Source organism: Epinephelus fuscoguttatus, linkage group LG3, assembly GCF_011397635.1.
Source record: "Epinephelus fuscoguttatus linkage group LG3, E.fuscoguttatus.final_Chr_v1".
NCBI classification, from domain to species: Eukaryota; Metazoa; Chordata; class Actinopteri; order Perciformes; family Serranidae; genus Epinephelus; species Epinephelus fuscoguttatus.
Genome location: NC_064754.1, coordinates 29638495 through 29661124, shown reverse-complemented (window position 1 = coordinate 29661124; position 22630 = coordinate 29638495). Strand labels below are relative to the sequence as shown.

At 40.1% G+C, this 22630-nt stretch overlaps 1 protein-coding gene across 1 annotated transcript; it reads left to right on the top strand.

Moving 5' to 3' along the window:
* The first annotated feature begins 5010 nt into the window (after positions 1-5010).
* Positions 5011-20687, top strand: LOC125886528 (Kv channel-interacting protein 2-like). The gene is made up of 9 exons (XM_049572790.1): positions 5011-5605; positions 15568-15666; positions 15826-15950; positions 16053-16122; positions 17149-17219; positions 17809-17916; positions 18005-18109; positions 19800-19862; positions 19981-20687. The coding sequence occupies exons 1-9, from the start codon at positions 5533-5535 to the stop codon at positions 20026-20028; spliced, it is 762 nt and encodes a 253-aa protein (XP_049428747.1). The 5' UTR covers positions 5011-5532; the 3' UTR covers positions 20029-20687.
* The last annotated feature ends 1943 nt before the right edge of the window (positions 20688-22630 follow it).

Genomic DNA, 22630 nt, shown 5'->3' with positions numbered 1-22630 from the left:
ACGAAGTCTCATCAAAAATGATTTTTTTTTCATTACTTTGTGCTTAATATTAATGCTTCACTTGTACATAGAAAACTTCCTAATTTGATAAGCAACCTGAAGCCAAGTTGACCGTTCTGTTTTGAAAATTACATATGCTTTGTCCTAAATTTGTCACTATACCTCAAATCAGAGAAAACGCAATTGTGTCTTTGAGGATGGCGTATATATATATATATATATATACTGGCTGTGAGTAATGACAAACAGGTGAACTGAGCTGCCTTGATGAGGTGGGCGTGACTAGATTTGAGGCATGGAAAGCCAGGGTGAATGGACAATTAGTGAATGGGAGCTGGGTGACAGGGCATGCAGAAATGAGCCAGTGACCAGAAATGAAGATCTGTGACACATTTGACCTATAACGTTATTATTTCAGTTGATGTTGTGCTTTAGTGGTGATTGCAAGTGACTGAATTTCCACAATATCGTGAGAGATTCAAACTGAACTAATATTTGATATTAACTACAAACCTCTGTGAGATGTGCACACCTGATTGGTCCATCAGGTGTTTGCTCAGATAGATGACAGATGTGTATAAGAGGCCATACTCAGACATTTTTCCTTTTCTTAGATTAAAAGTAATATATTTCCCTGACCATTCCATCTCCACTTTGCCTGGTTCTAGCTGTGTGACTATACGAGTGCCTATCAGTAAAACTTTACTGCTCAGCAGACGACCCTTAAGCACTTGAATGCACCAACTAGAAACCATCCCCACAGAAACCTCTCCTCGTGACTGCAGTACTATAAGTTTCACAATAAAAGCACACGCTCATTAATTCGTAGTTGATGGGTTACGACATGCAGAGCCTTTAATGCAGCAGCAGAGGGACCCTAAACTTTCATGATTACACCCTCACTTTGTTCCCCTTTCCCTCTCTTTTCTCTCTGTCTTTGCTTTTGTATTTCTCTATCTCTGGCATACTTAATTAAAAGTGTGGGAGAAAATTGCACTGATAAGCCTCTAATGGACACGCAAGCATCATGTCAGTGCAGAGATCCATTTCCAGAGATGATAATGTGCTTTTGGGAATAACGCTGTGGCATGGAAAGTGGACTCTGAGTGTGTTTACGGTTTCCTGAGATCATTTTGTGCAATGTCTTTTTAATATGGTGAATCTCAATCCCTCGACATGACTCTATTCCAAATCCTCTAATTTTGTTGGCTATATTGTGGATTGGGCAGTATATCAACTCCCTGATATAATCTGTGCTGTGTGTGTGTGTGTGTGTGTGTGTGTGTGTGTGTGTGTGTGTGTGTGTGTGAGCTGCTGACAGCTTAGATGCTCAGACAGAGCAAACCCCTTGCGTTTTTCTGTGACAACCCATTAACGCTGCTGTGTATTTATAACGTTTAATTTAAGCATATCAGCCTTCTCATCAAATATTCATTTGTGGGGAGATTGCCTGCTTTGTCTCGCCCTCACCCCCCTCACCCCTCCCTCCGTCATCCCCTCACCCCTTCATTTCTTTATCTGTGAGTCCTCACCTGTATCTGTGTCTGCGGAGAAACTGAATCAGCTCAAACTGCCTCCTTCCAGCCGTACACATAAGCAGAAACACACCTCCTGAGGACATGTGGCACTATTTTTATGTCTTTTACCGAATATTATCTTGTGTTTAGCACCAAACAGCCAGCTCACCTGTTTATGTGCGCTTTTACTGTATCCATATCAGTGTGTGTGTTATTCGTCACCTGTATCACTGCTCCACACTGTGCATAACTTGAGGCATCAATCAGAGCTCATTATTGGTTATCTGTCAGCTCCACTTTCCAGCCTGCAGCAATGCTAAACTTCTCTGTAAACCCCTGTGGGAGATAAACACCATAAATACTGCGAGATTTAACTGTCCCAAGGCGCATGATATATTCAAATACATCTCCACTGTCTTCTCTTTCTCTTTCCCTTTGCTTCTCTCTCCGAAGCACTGCCATCCCTCTCTTTGATTCTCTCTACTTCAACAGGCCTCTTTTTGTGTCCTCCCTTGCCTTTCCTTTTTCTTTGTGCCGTTCTCTCCCTGAGCAGCTGATAGATATTTTCTCCCCTCCCATCAGTCTTCTGACAGGGGACATAATAATCCCTCACCCGCCTGCCTGTCTTTAAGGAAGCTTCACCATGCTGTTTATCCCCAACAAGTACTATTCTTGGCAAGAAGAGTTCTCTTCTATTCCAATTACATTTTTCTATGTGATGCTTTCAGAGTTAACTTTAAACACAAGCACACAATAACACTGTTTATTGTTGGTTTTATAGATAATCTGCCCGAGTATTTTGTTCTTTGAAATAGCTGAGCAACACAAAGGTTTAGGTTGGATTTTGAATTGGAATTTAAAGAGGTACTACACCAATTTTAAACATAATCTCAGGTTTGGTTTGGAGAGGTTTGAACAGAAAGTGTGTTCTGGTGTTTAGCTATTCTGGCAGTATGGCTCTGCGGATGGCAAATCAATCCACCACTTTGGTCTAAGATGAATTTTCATGAAATTTGGTCTCAATATTCATGGTCTCTTCATAGAGACTTTTCCTCTAGTGCTGCCATGGGGTTAATTTTTGTGGTTTTGAGTATAAATGTCTCAAAAACTATTTAACGGACCACCGTGACATTTTGTTTAGATGGTTGAGTCATCCTCAGGATGAACTGTAATCCTTTTGATTATCCCTTAACTCATCTAGTGTCATCATCAGGTCAAATATTTCATCTGTAGAACACTTTGATTTATGACAACATAATTGGAAATTCCCATCAGCCTCAGCTGTGCTTTGATTTATTAATAATTAGAGAATGTCAGCATGCTAAATTAAGATAATGAACATGGCAAACAAATCTTCTGAACGTCCAGGCAGAAATATATTAAATGGCCACAAAGTCTTAACAACACAATACATGGTGGTGAAATGTATTGAAATTACATGTTGGCAACACAAAAACAGTGCCAATGCAAAGTGAGTGAGGAATTATTGTCGTAGTAGACATTCAAATTAAGTATAAAGAGCGAGAAATTCTACATAGTGCAGGCAGGTGGTGGATGAGTCAAGCAAACATGGACTTTCAACCAGGAGACCACTCTTTGTGTCAACGTAGTTACATGACTTTACATACTTTACATAACTACGTAAAGAAGGCCAACTTTCTTTAGGTACTTTACATAAAGTACGTTTATGTCACTTACTTCCCGTATATAGTTATTTTAACCGAAACCCTGATTATTTATTCATCTTAACCAAGTATCTTTTTGTTTTTTGAAACCATCCAAACTGCAACTGTTTCACAATGAAACTGTGACCATGCATGAGGCTTTGCATTGGCTTTGTTTGTGTTTTGTCAGCACATAATTTTATCACATTTTGTGCCCTTCACCATGAAATGCTTTGTTAAGAGTGTTGTTAAAAGGTTGTGTCCATTATATATTACAGATTTCTGTGAGATTGTGTTGGATCATCAGCATGATAGCATGCTGACATTAGCATTTAACTTAAAGCACGTCTGTCTCTGCCTCACCAAGCTGCTAGCATAGCTGTCTCTCGTAATAAGTCCCTTAACTTTATGGAAGAGCAACAGTAAATTGCTTGAGTGCATCCAGTATTCATGTTATTTTAGCTTGTGGTTCTCGTGGGTTTTTCATTTTCACTAAAAACATATTTTCTTAGCAAAAGTATTGAACTTTAGGTAAAAAGGCAATCTTGATCATTTTAAAACAGTGATTGCTACATCGGAGAGAAGACCTAGAGGTGCTCAGTTCTGAAGTAGCTCTTTGGGCTAATCTGGCATTCTGACTGTGTTACCCAGTCTCACCCCAAAGTTGTTGAATGCCGGTGCTTGGTCAGTGACCTACATCGATGAAAGAAGCTGTCCTTTCACATCGGCATGATAGATGGCTTGTTGTCGTTACCGGAAAACAACCTAAGTCAAGGGGGCGAAAAGTCCAAGTAGGGTGGGTGAGAGTGGTGGTGGATAGGTCCAACAACCACTGACTTTCACCCTGGGAGGCCAGTGTTCACTCTCCGTAAGAATGTAAAGCCAAACCCTGGTATTTCCTAAACCTAAACTTAACCAGGTGATTTTGTTGCCTGTGCGTATGTTGGCTGAATGTTTGTTGTTGAGGAAAAAAATATCAATTCACATGTTATACTGACGTAGTGCGTTTATTTTGAAAGAGACGATACAAAGTGTACATTTCCTGTGAAAATGGAAGTGTGTTTTGAAAAGACACAATGCATGTAACAGGGTGAAGCTGACACCCCGTCCCAGAACATCAACAACAGACACACCCAGGGTACCTTGCACATCATATGTCAACATGAAAAGTCCGTTGCCAAATGTCGATATGTCACAAGGTTGGAGGGACAATATGTTGGACTGTGAGAATTTTAACATGAGTAACCTAGTCTATGTCCAACCAAGAAACCAGCCAGTGCATTACTGTTTACTGATCATTTATTTGTATTTTGGATCCTGAGGCATTGTGAGATAGATCAAGAGATTTAAACTTGAAAGGACATGTCTGTCCAAATTACCATGACATACTTTACAAAACGTTGGAGGAACACTATAAAGCACAGATTTTTAAATGTACTCAAAAAAAGAAAAGAAATATAGGCTACATGAAAAAAACTACTTAATTACACCCTTTCTCTAAACCTTGATGATGTCCCTGAGAGGCTCAAAGTCTTACATGTTAGAGGCTTTAAAACACAAGTTTGTGATGGGAAACAAAGCTGTGGAAATCTGGAAGTTTATCCCATAAATCAGCTTGTGGCCTCCTCCGTCTCCACTCAGCTTATCACGCGTATTTATGGCTTTAATATTTAAATAATAATTTGTGGAAATCGTGACCTTGGTGCATTCATTTATGTGAAATATGAGTGAGTCATTCGTTAACTCTCAAGGACGCGCAGCTGACAGAATATTGATCCGCAGGTATTACTTCTTCAAAGCTGCTCAAGTCCCGAGCCAAGGTGAGACCATCCATCAGTGGAGCACAGATCAGCTGATATATACACTCCCACATCCCTCTGTCTGTCTGTCTGTCTGTCTGTGGCACTGCCTCTCTCTTGCTTCATCACTCCTCTTCCTCTCTCCTCTCAGCTGTGTCTCCTCTCTCAGCTCAGACACATACAGATGCAGCTGACAGGCGGACTCTTTGTCATTTGTTTGGATCTTTGGATCAGCAAAGTGAAGTCATCAGCTTTCTGCTGCTGATCAACAACCTTTAACTCACACAGCCTCTCCAAGTGACCGTGAAGCGCCAACTGTGGATGTGAGCGCGCGCTGGTGCTGAGCAGGAGGAGGAGAGTTTGGATAAAGAGACACGAGCTTTTCCACGGACTTTTACCCTTTTGCCGTCCCTCTATCTTCGATCAGTTTGCAGCACACACCGGCTGATGCTTGCAGAAAAGTGAAATGCAAACAGGAGTGAAGTCGTAGACGAGCTGTGCTCCGACGCGCGCACAGATCTTGCAGGTTCAGCGGTGAGACCCGAGACAAACATGAAATCCAGGAGTCAAGACCAGAGTTTGTCTGACTCCAGAGAGCTGGACAGATCTTACGACCCACTTACAGGTACATCAGTCTTTGTCATCTTTTATTTTCTGTTTAAAATATGGGAACAATTGCTGGATTTGCTGCTGTTTGCTGACCTGGCTGAGATTTCCTGTGACTGTGCGCTCATCAAAGTTTGCTTTGGTTTTGTCAAAAGAATAAACTGCCACATACAGTAGAGGACTCATGAAGAAGAAGAAAGAAGTACAGTGCCTTTTAAGAACTTAGCTCTGTCAAAAATGAAAATTTAAAACAGCACTAAAGTAGTGTTTAATGCACCACAATCCGGTTTCATCATCTGTCTGCAATGTGACAATCAAGCAGCCTCATTAACACAACTTAGTCAGTCATTTTTGGATGAACTTTGCATCATTGCTCTCTCGTCTGCTATTGTAAAAGAATATGTAGCCTACTAATATTTATTTAAAAAAAAAACAGCCTGGTTGCATCACGCAGAGGTCATCATGGGCTCAGCATCATGCAGGTCAAGTCAACAGGAAAATAAAGACACAAGAGGCTTTGTGAAATATATGAAATATGAGGGGTGGTCTTTTGTAAAAGATGTTGCAGTGATATGCTTCTAAATATAAATACTGGATATAAAGCTAACATGTCCACATGGCTATATGTCTGCATGACATCAGTCACATCAGTTAAAAGATTGCAGTCTGTACGTGGAGCAAAGGAATGGACCAGAAATAGCAGTAGAGCTATAAAATAATAGTATAACATTAGTTTGAAAACATGTTTTGCATTCTCCATACTGATGTTTGATCATATTAATGCTGACATGAATAGTTGATTAATCAATTAGTTGGCAGACATTCTGAAAATCAATAAAGTGGTGAAGACATTTATCAAGAAAAGCCAAAGAAATTCTTGTTTTATCTTCTAAAATCTGAAACTTAACTTCCTTTTTTCATTGTAGGTTGAATATCTCTAGGAAAACTGTGGTCGACATATTGAAAGGATTAAATGATTACTATGTTGTCAAAAATATTCAACAGATTGATCGATGATGAGAATAGACATTAGTGGTGACTCTAATTAACAAATCCATGATGTTAGTGTTGGTCATACTGTACATATCGACATGTTTCTTTTCATGCGATGCTCTAAAAGTGAAGCACAAACGACCAACTGCATAGTGGTGATAGCTGATATTGCACTGATGCTCTCCCTCTAATGAAAGAAAAAACAAAAGCTCAATGTGCTTCACAAAAACATGAAAACAACTTCATATTACAACCGCAAGTCACATCTTATCGGTTTCTTATCATCTAATATTACACATGTCAGTGTCTGTCTTTACGGTCTAATTAGATCAGCGAGGCTCCTCTGTTTGTCAGACTGCACAGTCTTTTATTTTCCTCATGAGTGCTTACAAAGACACGTCTCTTTAGAGATCAGTGAGCGTCTCAGTGTATATCACTCTCTCCCTCACACACACACACACACACACACACTTGGTGCTGTCTTTCTTGTGACACTTCCCAAAATAGTCTTTTCCTTTAAAAATAAATGTGTAAAAATAACTTCAGATGGGCGCAGTGCTGTTACCATTCAGTTTGCAGGATGTTTCTAAACCTCTGTATTGAACGTGGGCAGATGTTATACAGATGGAGGCTTATTTAATGACTGATAGTTGTAGCCGGCACAATAGCCGGTGTGATATCCATTCAGCAGCAGGTTAACCAAACAGTGAACAGGTGCATGAACACAGAGGCTTTAGGGGGCGTTCAGGACGCACAAACAAACCTTTTTATTAAAGAGTGAAGCACAGGGGCGCCGTGGTGCTTAACAGCCTGAGGCACCAAACTGCAGCCTTTACTGCTTGACTCTATTGTACCTGTCATATAAAGCCTCAACAGTTATATTAAATGTATTGATGAATAAAGCAACAACAACCGCTTATGGAGAAAGTCTGTTAAGACTGCATTAAATGATTTATCAGGTATATCTAAGACTGAGCAGAAAGCAGTGTTTATGTGCAGCAGCTCTGCTGTTTACTCCTGGCTGTGTTCATACATTATAGATACTGGATCTTTCTCCAAGTCATCACTTTCTACACCACACTTCACATGTTACAGTGACCCTGACTGACTGACTGACTGCTGCTGCTGTGGTGGAGCTGAACCATAATGTCACTGAACCGTGATGTCATCACTTGGAAAGACTGTTCTTCTTTTTAAAGCAGTAGCTCAACATTTTGGGAAATATGCTAATTTTCTTACTTGCTGAGAGTTAGGTGTCATATCTGCACTGTAAATATGAAGCTACTATGAGCAGCCAATTAGCTTAGCTTAGCATTAAAGAGTGGACTCAGGGGGACACAGACAGCCTGCTCTGCCCAGAGGTAACAAAATCCACCTACCAGCACCTGTTTCTTTAATCTGTACAAAACAAAACAAAACAAGGTGTAAAACTAAACATTATGGTGTTACAGGGGGATATGTGCCAAACTTTTTCTTAGCCTGGAGCAGTTGTTCCTTCAGCGGAGTTGCTACTCCTGCCATAACCCTCTGCAACAAGGCAGGGGGCAGTGTAGATGTCAGTCTTAGAGGTGCTGGTAGCTAGCTGTGATGATTGAGAGCCGATACTTCTGTAGTCTATACATTGTTTTTTTGGAAAAGTCCCCCTTGGTGAGCCCAGTCTTACTCTGAAGTCATTGAAATCCAGAGCTTGGGCAGTGACTTGCAGCATCAGAAACCAAGGAAAAAAGGCATCATTTAACGTCGGCATGAGATGCAGCGGGACAGGGACGAAAGTTAACTGTGGTGGGTGAGAGGTATTGGATGGGTCCAAGAAACACAGACTTGCAGCCTGTTCTTTTTTTCCTAAACTTAGCCATGTGTGTTTGATGTTGAAGAAAAAAAAAAAGTCCATTCGTGGTGTTGTACTGACAAAGTGCGTTTATGTAGAAAGACATTGTATATAAACATTAAATCCTGTTAATATGGAAGTGTATCTTGAAAGAAGACAATGCATGTAAAAGGCAGAGCTTGACATGGTGTCCCAGAGCGTCAACAACCAATGCACTCAGGGTACCTTGCACGACGCATGAGGACGTGGAGAGTACATGACCAAACATCAATATGTGACAAGGTCAGAGTGAGAATGTGTTGGCCTGGTATATCTTTACGATTTATGTACAAATTTAGGGTTTCAGTATTGAATTTCTTGGCTTTGTTAGAGGAATTTCCAAACTAGTATTGTCTCAAGTGTTGTACATGTTGTAGAATAATGTCTAGTACACCTGCTGTGACTGAACAGGCCTGCTCCTCTCTGTCTGTGTGTGTGTGTTTGAGAAAGGTGAGATTAGATTGATTTATATTCATGACATTTTTGTAGCACGGTCAAGGGTGTACTTTCCCTAATGCATCAAAAACAGTCAACACTGATAACATAAATATTGCATTTATATAACACAGCTACAAAGCAGATTTCAACATAAAAGCCTCTCAGAGTTAAACAGATTTGATATCATAGGTGCCAGATGGAATTGGCTGGACTGATGAAGAGTGTATTAAGATCAATGTTGTGCAACAAATAATCAAAGCTGATTCTGTGTAAGCGATGGCTCTGTAGGCCACATGAGGTCAAATGAGTGGATATAAACCTCTGCGACAGTCACTGGGGAGCTCACAATGTCAGGGGAAGAGACAGAGTGTAAATGTTAATGTGTGTGTGTCCATGGTCTGTATGAGATGGACGTAATCTGAACCATGTCCTTTCTGAGGATTATGATAAGCACAGAGGCAGTTGCCAGGGCAACATTAGTTTACAAACATTCATTTAGCGCTGCATGATCCAACCAAAGCTGCCGCCACCTCCCAAATAAACTCTAGATGCTACCAGTGGCACAGAGTTTGGATTTAGGGTTGTAATAAAGGAGCAGTTCAAGTGTTTTTGTAAACATTTACAACTTTTTACCCAATAATATTATGATTAATAAATTATTCTCCTTTAATTCACAGATTAATAATAAACTCTTAAAATAGATTGGCAAATTATGAGTGCACATATAAAAACAAAGGTTCCTTTCTTTACTTATTCCTCACTAACATATGCTTGCATTTTCTTTTAAGCTCAAAGTCAGGAAGAAAAATTAACTTTTGTGAAGAAAGTTTGGTCTTTTATAGGCCCATAGAGGAAACTGAAGTGGAGTTTCTCTGTGGATCTGGGAGATTTTGAGAGAACTGTTTTTTAAAAATGATGAACTAATGAAAGCACAGTCTTACTGGGAGATTTTTTTCTCAGAAAATCAAGAAAAAACCTCATTATGTGTAAAAACATACATGCGGCTGCCACTTTGAGCAGCTTTAATCATTCCACTGTGATTAACTTTATCTCCCAAGTCAATATTTTCAAACCCTTTTTTTCTTTTCACCAGAAGCTTGCCTGATTAAAAGCCCATCGATTAGGCCCACTTCATACGTTTGAGATTTGGGATTATCAGCAAATATTCTGACTGGATATTTCTACCCTCAACATCGATTTATGCTCCTACAGTAAGCCAGCTAAAGGGGTTCAGCACATAAAAAAGTTCTCAATAAGCAACTTTTAATTCCTTTATAAGTATAACTTGTTGTAAAGACATACCCCAAAAGCAGTGATGACTCTGACGACTCCTCTTCAAAGCCTCGCGGCCCTCCTTTTTATGAGTTTCTTCATTCCTCTCAGTGTCTCTTGCTTTTCTTCATCCACAGTTTAAGTATTTTCAGTCGGAGTTGTTTGCACCAGTGGATAAAAGGTGCGGATAAAAGAGTCTTTAAATGTGTTGATAACAGCAGGGAAGAGTGTATTGATCGGCCTCAGAGGGCTGCAATTGTTAAAATTGATTCACAGGATCAAAGTCACCCAGAGGGTCTCCAGAACAGAAGAAAGGCTGCTGGATGATCTCAGCACCTGCTGAAATAACTGTTGAGTCAGTGCGATTCATCAGTTGAACCCTAGAGATATTCAGGAGATACTCGATGATCAGTTTGTGCTGTGGGACCGGTAAAAGGTTACTGACTGCAACAAGCTGCAGCACATATTAAAGAAATACTTCACCCACAGAATGATCATTTGTATATCAGGCACTCAATCACCTCACGCTACCATGAATTCAGGAGGAAAATGTTGTTTTTCTAGTATACTTCCATGGTGAAGAATCCAAAAACATAAAATTCTTGATGAATTGGAGTAAAAGGGGTCCATGTACAACAACAGCAAGTTTATCAAAACATCAGTTTTGCAGGTTTCAAAATACGAGGTGCCCCGCACTGCCTTTTTAAAAACTGAATGCCACTAGTGAAAAAAAAAAAAAGCTTGCTGCGCCTCTTTATTGTTGCCAGGCAACTACAGACTCACCTCCTTATTCTAACCTTCCCATGTAGGCCTAATCAATCTACTGTTTATTTATTGTATCTAGTTCCTAAAATGGACAGGCACAGGGTACCTGCTGTAGCTCTGTTCGAGGGTGAGAGGCTGTCAGTAAATAGTTTGTTGCACACAGGGAAACGGAGATCTGTGTGGGGACATGAGACCCTAATAAGGAGAGTGAATCACGGGGAGTACCACCAGTTGGTCCAGGAGCTTCTCCTCTGTGATGGCTATTTCCAGGCATATTTTAGGATGACTCGGGGGCAGTTTGACAACTTGCTGTCTAACGTCGGGCCGTATAGGTCTGGGTATCCAGCAACCGCTACCAACTGGACAATGAGAAAAAAGATGACGAAAAAAGAGGTGATGTGGGGCGTTTTTCCGCTTTGAGTTGAAGTTTTTTTCAACTCAAGAAGTTCAGAGCGATCGGAATGATCGCTTCATTCTTTTTGCTTTTTGTAATTGTTTTTAAAAACAATTACAAAAAGTCACCTTTAGCTGCTAAAACGCTTCCTGTGTGATCAGGGCCTTATGCAGTCGTACTTCCTGAACACGTGTATTTTTGCTAAATCCTTACTGTTTAAAAAGCTTCTGCATAAACAATCTCACACACTGACAAGTAGGATGCCTGGGCAAGCGCACCACAAGCGCTTGAACTCAACTCAACAGAATGCATACGCAGAGTTCAACTACATGCTCTTGCCCAGGTGTGGTACCTGTATGCAGAAGCTTTTTAAATACTTTGGTTTGTGTTTGGGAAGTACTGAGCTTACGACTGGATAAATGAGACTTGGATTATACCGACAGAGTTGTGTGAGAGTTTATAAACCAATGTTTTGATATAGTTTTGCTGCTGTTGGACATGGACCCCTTTTAATCCAATTCATTAAGAATTTTCTCAGTTTCTGGATTCTTCGTTTGCCATGATGGCATGCGAGAAAAATAAAGATGTCTTCACGAATCCAGCATAACATGAGGTTAGTAACTTATATACAAATAATCAAGTTGTGGGTGAAGTGTTCCTTTAAGTATGTTTCATTTGCTCATAAACATCATAAATACAGCGAACAAACTTTATGAGCTAACAGTGAGGGGCATGCATTTTTACATTCTGTCCAGCTGATGTTTATGATCTTATATAACAGCCTGAACAGTGCTTCAACTGCTGAGCCAGACATCAATATGCTGCCTTGGCTCTCTAGGAACGACCCCCCACGCTCTATTTTTGTTGGATTACTATGCAGACAAGTCACATCAAACATCTGCTCTTAAAAAGCATTTGAATAACGTAGATAATAGATATAATATCTGCCCTGCGCTCTGTCACGTCTAAAAATATCAGCTGGAGAGAAAGAAAAAACTTTTTTTTGTTGTTGTCTCCATCTTCCTGTAAAATGGTTCCCCAGCTTAAAATAAAAATCATTTAATTTATCGTTTTATTTTTCTGCATCAAAAGCTGAGATGTTTGTGTCATCCTCCTCGCCTGTGTGTGTGTGTGTGTGTGTGTGTGTGTGTGTGTGTGTGTGTGTGCGTGCGTGTGTGTGTGAGAGAGGACCTGTAAAGCTTTGTTTGTTTTTCCACAGTTGAGCAGCTGCTGTATTTGATAGTATGATTGACATATCCTACATTAAGGCAGGGCAGCAACTGGTGTGTTCCTACAGAATGGAATCACATTAATATTTTATACTTATTTACAGAAGCTGTATGCACACAGTTGGCAGATTAGGATATATATTTTTCTCCGTGACATAACATAAAGGAGTAAGTGAGAAGTTTTTAGTGAATGCGTCTGATATGCCCCTCAGCCAAACACTGAATCCCTGTGTTGCTGCAGTGCAGCTGTTGCGCTGTTGTTGGAGACATTTCTCAGGTGTGAATGTTGGAGTTTCATCCTGCACTGCTGCTGCTGCTGCTGTATGTATGACTGTAATTTGATTCTTGTGTACTTTACATTACATATAACCATGTTCTAAACACCTCTGAGATACTAACAGAGTCAAAAACAAGTCTGATTTTGAACATGATCTATTTACTTATTGTTGAAGTTATCACGTCGTAATAAAGGTGTTGTTAGCTGCCCCTGCTTCAAACAATACTGTTGGTGTGTTTACATATTTACATGAAAATTTAAGATTGTGGAGATGGCTTTGTGTGTACCTGTCTCACTCAGGGGTGGAGGAAGTATTCAGATATTTTACAACAAGTAAAAGTGCTGAATCAAAAATCTACTCAGGCAAAAGTAATAAAGTATTAGCACCTAAATATACTTAAAGGACCAGAAATAAAAGTATGCAGAATAACTAATTTCATGATAATATATATTACTGGATTATGAGCAGTGCATTAATGTGTACATCACTTTAATGTTGCAGCTGGTAAGTGTGGTGCTCATTTTAACCACTGTATACACTGCCTGCCAACTTAAACTGTAATAATATGTCAGAATTTATTTGCTGATTTATATTTAGTTTAAATAATCTGAATCTGCAAAGTAGTAACTGAAGTTATCAAATAAAAGAGGAGTTAAAAGTAAAATATTTGCCTTCAAAGTGTAGTGTAGTGGAGTAGAAGTATAAAGCAGCAGGAAATGGAAATACTCAAGTAAAGTACAAGTACCTCAACAGTTGACTCATGTACAGTACTCGAGTACATAGTTACATTCCACCACTGGTCTGTGAGATGTTTCAGTGCAGCATCTTATTTAAATTACAGGTTTTATACATTCCTCCCCATCGTTCAGTCACCTGTATCTGTATTCTCATCACAGTCAGGTTTCACTGATTCACAGACTGCATCATTAGAACATCAGGTCCACCGGTTTTCTCTCTGAGTAACAGTGGGAGTGAAGGTGTACAACATCAAACAGGTCGCTCCATCCGTCTGTTTTAGTCCCCTGCAGTGCTCAGAGTTGCCTCCTGCCTGGGTTTTGTTTATCCTTTCTCTGACTTTGAGGCTCTGGACAGTTGAGTATGATCTGACTGCAGGTCTACACTGTCCTCTAGTGGTAGGAGACGACACGTGAAGGTCTGAGGATGCAAAATCAGCAATTGTTAGCGTGGGCTTCTGTCAGCATTATTGCTGCTGTCCAGCACCTCATGTCTACAGTATCTGTTTCTGTTTGTCCTTGGGTTGTTCCCGGTCGATGCAAAGTATCTGTGACTGATTTTGGATAGGAGAGATAACAAAACAAGATGCCTCCAATAAGTGAGAGCAAGTGAGACCTTGACACAAAGATTTAGGAGCAGGCAAAGCTTCAGGCTGAAGATGGATAAATGGGAAGATTTACAGCAGCAGGTGTGTCAGCCTGGGAGCCAGGGAGGAAAATACAGGAAAACTTAATTTCATTCTGTTCAGTGAAGCTTGCAAAGTTTTTTTATTGCCTCAGTATTGAGATTATTGTATAAAGATCACAGAGTGAGAAGTAATGTATGATGTACAATGTTTATTGGAAGTTAGTTCAGTTTTATGGCTGTTGAGATGACAGTTAGCTGCACCTACACACAGACAGGGAGCTGTGTGTAGGTGCAGAGAATCCTGTAGTGGTGTCTGTAAAGGCTGATAGACCATATTATTGTTACAGCAAGAAGTCAAGACAGTGTGTGTGTGTGTGTGTGTGTGTGTGTGTGTGTGTGTGTGTGTGTGTGTGTGTTCTTTCTCATCTTGAAACACTTAAAGGTCCAATGTGTAGGATTGTGTTTTCTTTAGTTGATAATCTGAATCCTAAAATCTGGAAAATAAGAATCATTGCGTTCTCACTACCTTAAAATGATCTGTTTACTGAGCAGGTGGTGTTCCAGGCCATTGAAGGCCACTGTCGATTTTACTACATGCTTGGAAAGAGTGAGTGGAGGAGTATTCAGTGGGTTGCAATCTACAACCTCACTGCTAGATGTCACTAAATCCTACTTACTGCTCCTTTAAACCTGAACCAATCATTAGAAAGTCATGCTGTGCATCCAAGCTTGGTTCAAACTCACAGAACTTTATTCTATATTCTACAAAGTTTCTACAGTATCTGAACTAAGATGGTGAACATGGTAATCATCACACATGCTTAGACATTAGCATGTTAGCATTGTCATTGTCAACATTTTAGCTTGCTCACATTAGCATTTGGCTAAAACATTTTACCACCTTATTTAAATTAGCTGATATAGTTGGCCCAACACAGTTCTTAATTTCATTTTGCTTAAAACTAAACTAAAGGTATTTATTACAGGCAGGTACATCATATAAAATATAGTGTATTTTAAGACACCTCTTGGTTGATAAATAATATAAAATGAAACTTCACATTTTTTCCATAGATAGTATATCTAAAAACAAAGAATGGACATGTAGATGACACTCTGTATGGCCTCTGTCTCTCAGACGTCAGTCATGTGTCACTTCACTCAACCTTCTCTCGCTGGCTGCTCTCCAAGCAGCTTTGATCCGATGGGTCGTTCTGGTTCAAAGCCAGGTCAGCAAACTAATTTGTGCGCACTAAGTTGCATGGAAAAGTGATTAGAAGTATTTGAGCCTAGTCCGGCCAGTGTTTCATCCATCCATCGTGGTGTTTCCAGTGTGGGCCGCTCTATCTGCCTCTAATCTCTGCTGTGATTGGTTGTTTCCAGGTAATCCACCGTCCAAACCCAATAAAAAGACCATAAAGCAGCGCTTCCTCAAACTTCTCCCCTGCTATCGCTCTGGCTCCAGTTCTTCAACGTCTCAAAGCAAGTGTCACAACACACAGAAAATTGATTAGTGATACTTTTGCTTTTCCTTTCTTTATTTTCACTGCTGTCTTTTTTTTCTCTGGGCAAGGCCTTTCATGGACACACTAGTGTGTCTTAGGGAGTGATTATTTCATCTCTCTCCATCCTTACATGCAGGAAGTTCAAGTGATGATGCTGAACTGTCGACGGTGTGTTACCGACCGGAGGGGCTCGACCGTCTCGTACAGCAGACCAACTTCAGCAAGAAGGAGCTGCAGGTCCTCTACCGGGGATTCAAAAACGTCAGTCTAAGACAAATAAAAAATATTATTTATATGCATGAGAAAGCCTGTGTGTGTGTGTGTTTCACTGAAATATAAGTTTGTGTTTTTTCATTTCCACAGGAGTGTCCCAGTGGTGTGGTGAATGAAGAGACTTTCAAAAGCATCTACTCCCAGTTCTTCCCTCAGGGAGGTCAGTCAGGTCCTCATTATTCAACTCATGCTTTTGACCTTTATTTAACATGTATTTTGTCAGAATTTCAAATGCATTTTTCTGGTATCAAAATAGTCCTAATAGAAACCAGCAGGAGCTTTTTACGAGGAAAAGATGCGTCTTGCATCGTCGTTGGTTGAGAGTTTGTGGGTCTTTATTCCAGTCAAACGCTACAGGAAAAATTATTTCCCTGTCCCAGTTCCTGCTTTCCTCTTTAAACTGTGCTCATCATCATTAGTGCATCAGTTTTTGCTTAGTAGACTGACAGTCTATTGAAGCGGCAGTAGCTCTGTCCAAATAAGAGTGTGGACCAGTAGCTGGAGAGGTGCCAGTTCACCTCCTGGGCAATGCAAGACACTCAACCTTCCCCTGCTCGAAGCACCTGAGGCAGCCATCTCCTTGACCTCTCTCCATTTAATACATGTACAGACCCTGTTTGTGCATGTGTGTGTATTTCGGGCCTGTGTGTGTATGACAACAGGGTGGAAAAAATTGGATTTCCCCTCAGGGATGAATAAAGTATATCATCTTCTTCTGTTGGGTCAAATAAGATCTTTAACTTGTAAAATAAAGTTTAGAAATAATTTCATAGCCTGTGTATTACTATATAGTAGCCTTTATTAAACCTGTAAAAAATTACATTAAATTAAAGTTTGTGAATGTGGTGAAAAGATTTGCAGTCGTAGGAAAAATGTGACCACAGGAAACTGAGCAAAATTCTCCACAGTTTAACTTCAACCCTGCTTTTACAACCAGAAGCAGGCCCAAACGTATAACTTAAATATGTGTTTTTTTCTTTAATTAAGATATTCTTTAATGTTTCTCCAACCGCAATAAATCTTTAAGTTCGCAAACATTAATTTGTCATATAAAGTTTACAAAGGGTGATGTAAAACCACAGGCTGTATTAAGGATTCTGAACATCATTTTACAAACTCAAAACCTCTCTGACTCTTATCTGAATCCAGGATTTGAATGGTCACTTTATTTTCCTCTGTCCTCCAGATTCAAGTATGTACGCTCATTTCCTGTTTGAAGCTTTTGACACCCATAACAACGGATCCGTCAGCTTTGAGGTGACTTTTCCATCTCTTCACTTTCTGCTGTCCAGACAAATGTTTATTTCCTCTATGATTTTCTTCACTTCTGCGTTTTTCTCCTTTATGCTCAGGCAACTCTGTGCTTTTAAAACAGACAGCACAAAGACTCTGTCCTTCAAGGAAATAACTCTCTCTAAGATATTTTATGTATTTAAATACTTAAAGATGCATTAAGTATGCATATAAATACATTTTTCATATGGCCAGGACACAAACACAAGGTTGAATTAAAAAAGAATCTTTCTCTTAAAAACACTTCAGTATATAACTCATTGAATGTCTTTATTTTACAGAAATCAAAACTTACAGAGAGCAAGAAAAGTCTCATCTTTGTAAGCATGTAGTTTGTGTCTGTTGCTGACAGTACCACATTAGATCTCAGAAAAGAAAAGCCCTAAAACATATAATATTGGCTCAGTACTTGCAAACCACTGAAGATACACTGTTTCTCTTTCTTCTTCTACTTCCCCGTTCCTCTTGCTTTCATCTTTCGACTGACTCTGTCAGATGTGACGTTCACTTTCCTGATCTCACCCATGGCTCACTTTTCTTTCTCTTGCTGTAGGACTTTGTTGTAAGTCTGTCCATCATCTTGAGAGGCTCCATCACTGATAAACTCAACTGGGCCTTCAATCTGTACGATCTCAACAAAGACGGCTGCATCACCAGAGAGGTACTTCAACCATTCTCTCATCTCTCTGCCTGCTGTTATGTCAGCAGCTCTGATTTGATTTGTTATTTCCTCCCGTCTGTCTGTCCAGGAGATGACAGACATCATGCGCTCCATCTATGACATGATGGGGAAGTATACCTACCCCTGCATGAGGGATAACGCTCCCAAGGAGCATGTTGACAACTTCTTCCAGGTACAACACACTAATCATCAAACCAATACACCACACATCTCCCAACACTGAACTCAAACTGAGGCAAAGAATCTGTCCAAAACAACAAATGCTCCATCTATGTTTGATTTGATTTGCTTTTGCATGGTTTGATTTAAAAATTGTTTTATATCTTACCAGAACTCAGCTGAAGCATTTCACATCAGTCCCCCACAGAGTATTGGTACATCATGTTTTGTGTACTATTCATTATGCATGACAACAGGCAGTGCTGTCCATTTAACCAGAGGACAGGGAAAGACTTTAGGTCGATGTTTTATGAACAGGTCCCTGATTGAGTTATATCTCTATGCAGTAATCTCTGCTGCTGCCAGTTTCAGGCTGCACCACTGATCAATGCCAGAAATATTTCATATGGGTGGGCAAATATATTCTCATCCCATCCATCTTGATGGTTGCGGGGGGGCTGGAGCCTATCCCAGCCGACACTGGGCGAGAGGCAGACTATCACAGGGCTGACACATAGAGACAGACAACCATTCATGCTCACATTCACACCTACGGACAATTTAGAGTCACCAATTAACCTGCATGTCTTTGGACTGTGGGAGGAAGCTGGAGCACCCGGAGAAAACCCACGCTGACACTGGGGGAACATGTAAACTCCGCACAGAAGGGCTCCCCCACCCGGGATTCGAACCAGGAACCTTCTCGCCTTGAGGCAACAGTGCTAACCACTGTGCCCAACTCATTAAATACCGCTGCTCTACCAGTGGACATACACATCAAAATGTGACACGCTTCATCTGGTTTGGAGTTCATTAGTGGCGTGTCAAGACATGCTTGTTACTTGTAAACTTCCATTTTCACAGGAAATGTACAGTGTCTACTTGTTAAATGCATAAAGTCTTTTTCAAAATAAACTTACAAAGTAGGTAAAACTAGGCAACTAAAGCATGTGATTAGGTTAAGAAAAAAACATAATGGTTTGGCTTAACACTCAGACAGAAAATGAGAAAAAGAGCTGACTCCCGGTTGAAAGTCTGGCGTTTCTTTGACCCATCCACCACCTCTCTTGCCCTCCATATACAGACTTTGTTGCCATTATGTACAGCTCATACCACCATGAAGGTTGGCTCTCTTTGTATGTGTCTGACACTGATGTCCACTAACAAAGCGGTAGTATTTGATGACTTGGGGTTTGTCCCACTGTCTCTAAAACTGATGTGTGTTATAATGGCACAAAAGATGCCTCTGTGCATCAGTCTCTGACATTGAGACCACTGACGAAGTGGCAGTATTTGACGAGTTGGGGGTGAGAACAGGCTGGGTGGCTATATGGGGCCAGTAAGTATCAGCTTGTTGAAAACTATGTCAGGATGAGTGTTAAGGAATTACATACTCACATACTTTAGTTTATTCTACAGTTAAAGGTATACTATGCAGAAATTGTCGGCTACTGTTTGCAAACAGTATCGCCAGTGAAACAGGAACTGAAAGTCAACCCTAGCTTTGTCAGCTTAGTGTTTGTATCTTCCTCTTGGATGCATGCTGCTTACAGTCTTGCACCTGGTTGTTACCTTTTTATAAAGTCCCGACCTTAGGGTGGCCGTGTTTCAGGGTGCCTGTCACCCCCTGGCCCCCCTTGGCTGCTCCACTGGGGTTACCTTTAAGTTATTTTAATCATCTGTGCCTGTGTTGCATTTTCCAGAAAATGGACAGGAACAATGACGGAGTGGTCACCATCGAGGAATTCTTAGAGACATGCCAAAAGGTTTCCTCATCCAATGATTTCAACCATTTCAAATGCTCATTTAAAGACTAACAAAACCTCCATTTACATCTGCAGCTTTCTCAGTAGTTTAACTGTTTCGTCTTGTTTCTCCATCCAGGACGAGAGCATCATGCAGTCCATGCACATGTTTGACCATGTGATCTAAAGCTTGAGAAATATAAGATTTTTCCTGCTGCCTGGAGCTCGTCTAAAGTTCTTCAGCCCCCGGCCAGAGTGGACGGAGTTTCTGGGCCCTAAATAGAGTGGTGCAGGGTGCAAACAACAACGATCTGAGGATATCTTCCCCCAAAACCACCTTTTCTTGTGAAATGTCTTTTTATTTAAGGTGTATAGGGAGACAGCAAAGGTGGATTTTGGTGTTTTAAGAGCTTGTGTCACGATTGAAAGATTTGTGCGGACCACTTCGAACAAGAAATGTTTAATGCCGCGGAAAAGCAGCTCAATAACAACAAGCATTGATGGCTCAAAAAACAGCAGATACAGTCGGCGACAGTCGTGGCCTCTTCGCTCACACAAATGATGACTATTAACTTATCATATTTTCTCTATTGCATGAATGAATGTGCAGACACATGGAAGAAATTGAACAATGCTCAAAGTGTCATAGAGTACCACTCACTGTCTATACTCACAGTAATCCTAAGGCGGCTCTAATAACAGGATGAAAATCAAGCAATAATCTTAAAGTAACATGTTATGAAATATGTCCTCAGTGTTGTCATGGGGCTCACCACTCACATTTACTGTAATACTGTATGTTGTGTCTGCATGATGTGTCTGTATCGCCTGGCCATTGAAATGTTTAATTAACCCTTGTGTTCCCCTTCAAAAAAGTTACATCCATGACCCTTCAAGTGGACAAAAATGTCCACTTTCTAGAAACTTTTGTAGTGTCCTAGAAAAGGTCACAGGGGGGTGAATTTTTGCATGGGGGTGTCATTCTGGGTGAAATTTCAAAATCCCAACTTTCAGCATGAAAATCCATTATTTGACCCTGTAATGCATTTTTATCCCATCCATGACCCTTCAAGTGGACAAAAATGTCCATTTTCTAGAAAGTGTCCAACAACAGGTCACAAGGGGGGTGATTTTTGTCAAGGGGGGATCATTTTGGGTTAAATCTGAAAATCCCAACTTTCAGCATGAAAATCCATTATTTGACCCTGTAATGCATTTTTATCCCATCCATGACCCTTCAAGTGGACAAAAATGTCCATTTTCTGGAAACAGTCCAACAAAAGGTCACAAGGGGGGTGATTTTTGTCAAGGGGGTGTAATTTTGGGTTAAATTTGAAAATCCCAACTATCAGCATGAAAATCCATTATTTGAACCTGTAATGCATTTTTATCCCATCCATGACCCTTCAAGTGGACAAAAATGTCCACCTGTCATTTAGCCATTTGTATTGTTGCCGGGATAAAAATGCGTTACAGGCTCAAATAATGGATTTTCACGCTGAAAGTTGGGATTTTGAAATTTAACCCAGAATGCATGCAAAAATCAAAGTGGACATTTTTGTCCACTTGAAGAAATGCATTACAGGGTCAAATAATGGATTTTCATGCTGAAAGTTGAGAATTTGAAATTTCACCCAGAATGACACCCCCATGCAAAAAATCACCCCCCTGTGACCTTTAATCTCTCTGTGAGGGAGTTTTGAATTTTGGAAATGGACAAAAATGTCCAGGGGTCACACGAGGGTTAAAGTGTTGATATATTTTCTATATGGATGTGGTTACAATGACAATGATGAAGAAGTTGAATAAAACTACACAGTTGCTATGCAGAAGTGCATCTTTTTTTTAGTATTACTATTATTGACGAGCTGGAATATCACAGCTACTAATGCCATAGCGCTCCTTGACTTATTGTCATTACAGGTTTTACAGTCACAGGTTCAGAGGTCATCTTTGCCATTTTCATAGTTGTTTTCTTTTGCAAAATTTCTAATTAAAATCTTTTTTTTTTTTTTTAGATTTATCTCAAGAAAACCTGCAGCAGAGCCACAGAGGCAGTGTTGGATACATAATGAGAGGAGACTAGGGAGCATGAAGACATTTTGGCTTCTATTAGAAAAAAATAAACACTGATTTGACTTTTAGACAAAGCAAAATCACTACAAAAACAATAAAGAAAATATGGCCAAGTCATAAACATAGTGAGCGAGAGAAAGAAGAAGAAAAAGGCAACAAGACAGATCTTAAAATTGGAGGTCCAGCAGTCTCTATAACCTGCCCAACATGGCAAGAGCAATAGCACAAAAACACATTATCTTTGCAGGAGAGACAAACACTTACATCCTCCTGAGACCAGTGTCCTCATATGAGGACATCACATTTTGGGTTTACTTTTTTGTGCCATCTAGTGGTAGTAGGAGCACAATACACTAATCCATGTAAAAACAAGATGGCAGCCATCTCTGCAAAACCAGTCTGCAGCTGATCCTGACACAAAAGTGGACAAGGTCCAAAACCTGATCACAGCTGCTTCAGACACGGACTAACTGTGAACGTCATGGATCAAATCTACGGGATGTTTGAGCCAGTAGTTTATTCTTACATAGTATACTTACTATATACTTTTTATATGTATGTATGTGCTGCACTCTTGAAAATAAAACACTGAACAACTAAATATATAGCTTTTAATTATTAGGTTTTAATGATTTTAATTTTTTTCAATACATTTTTATTATTCTGACTGTTCTGTTTGTTTACATTCACTTATATATTTGATCATGTACCAT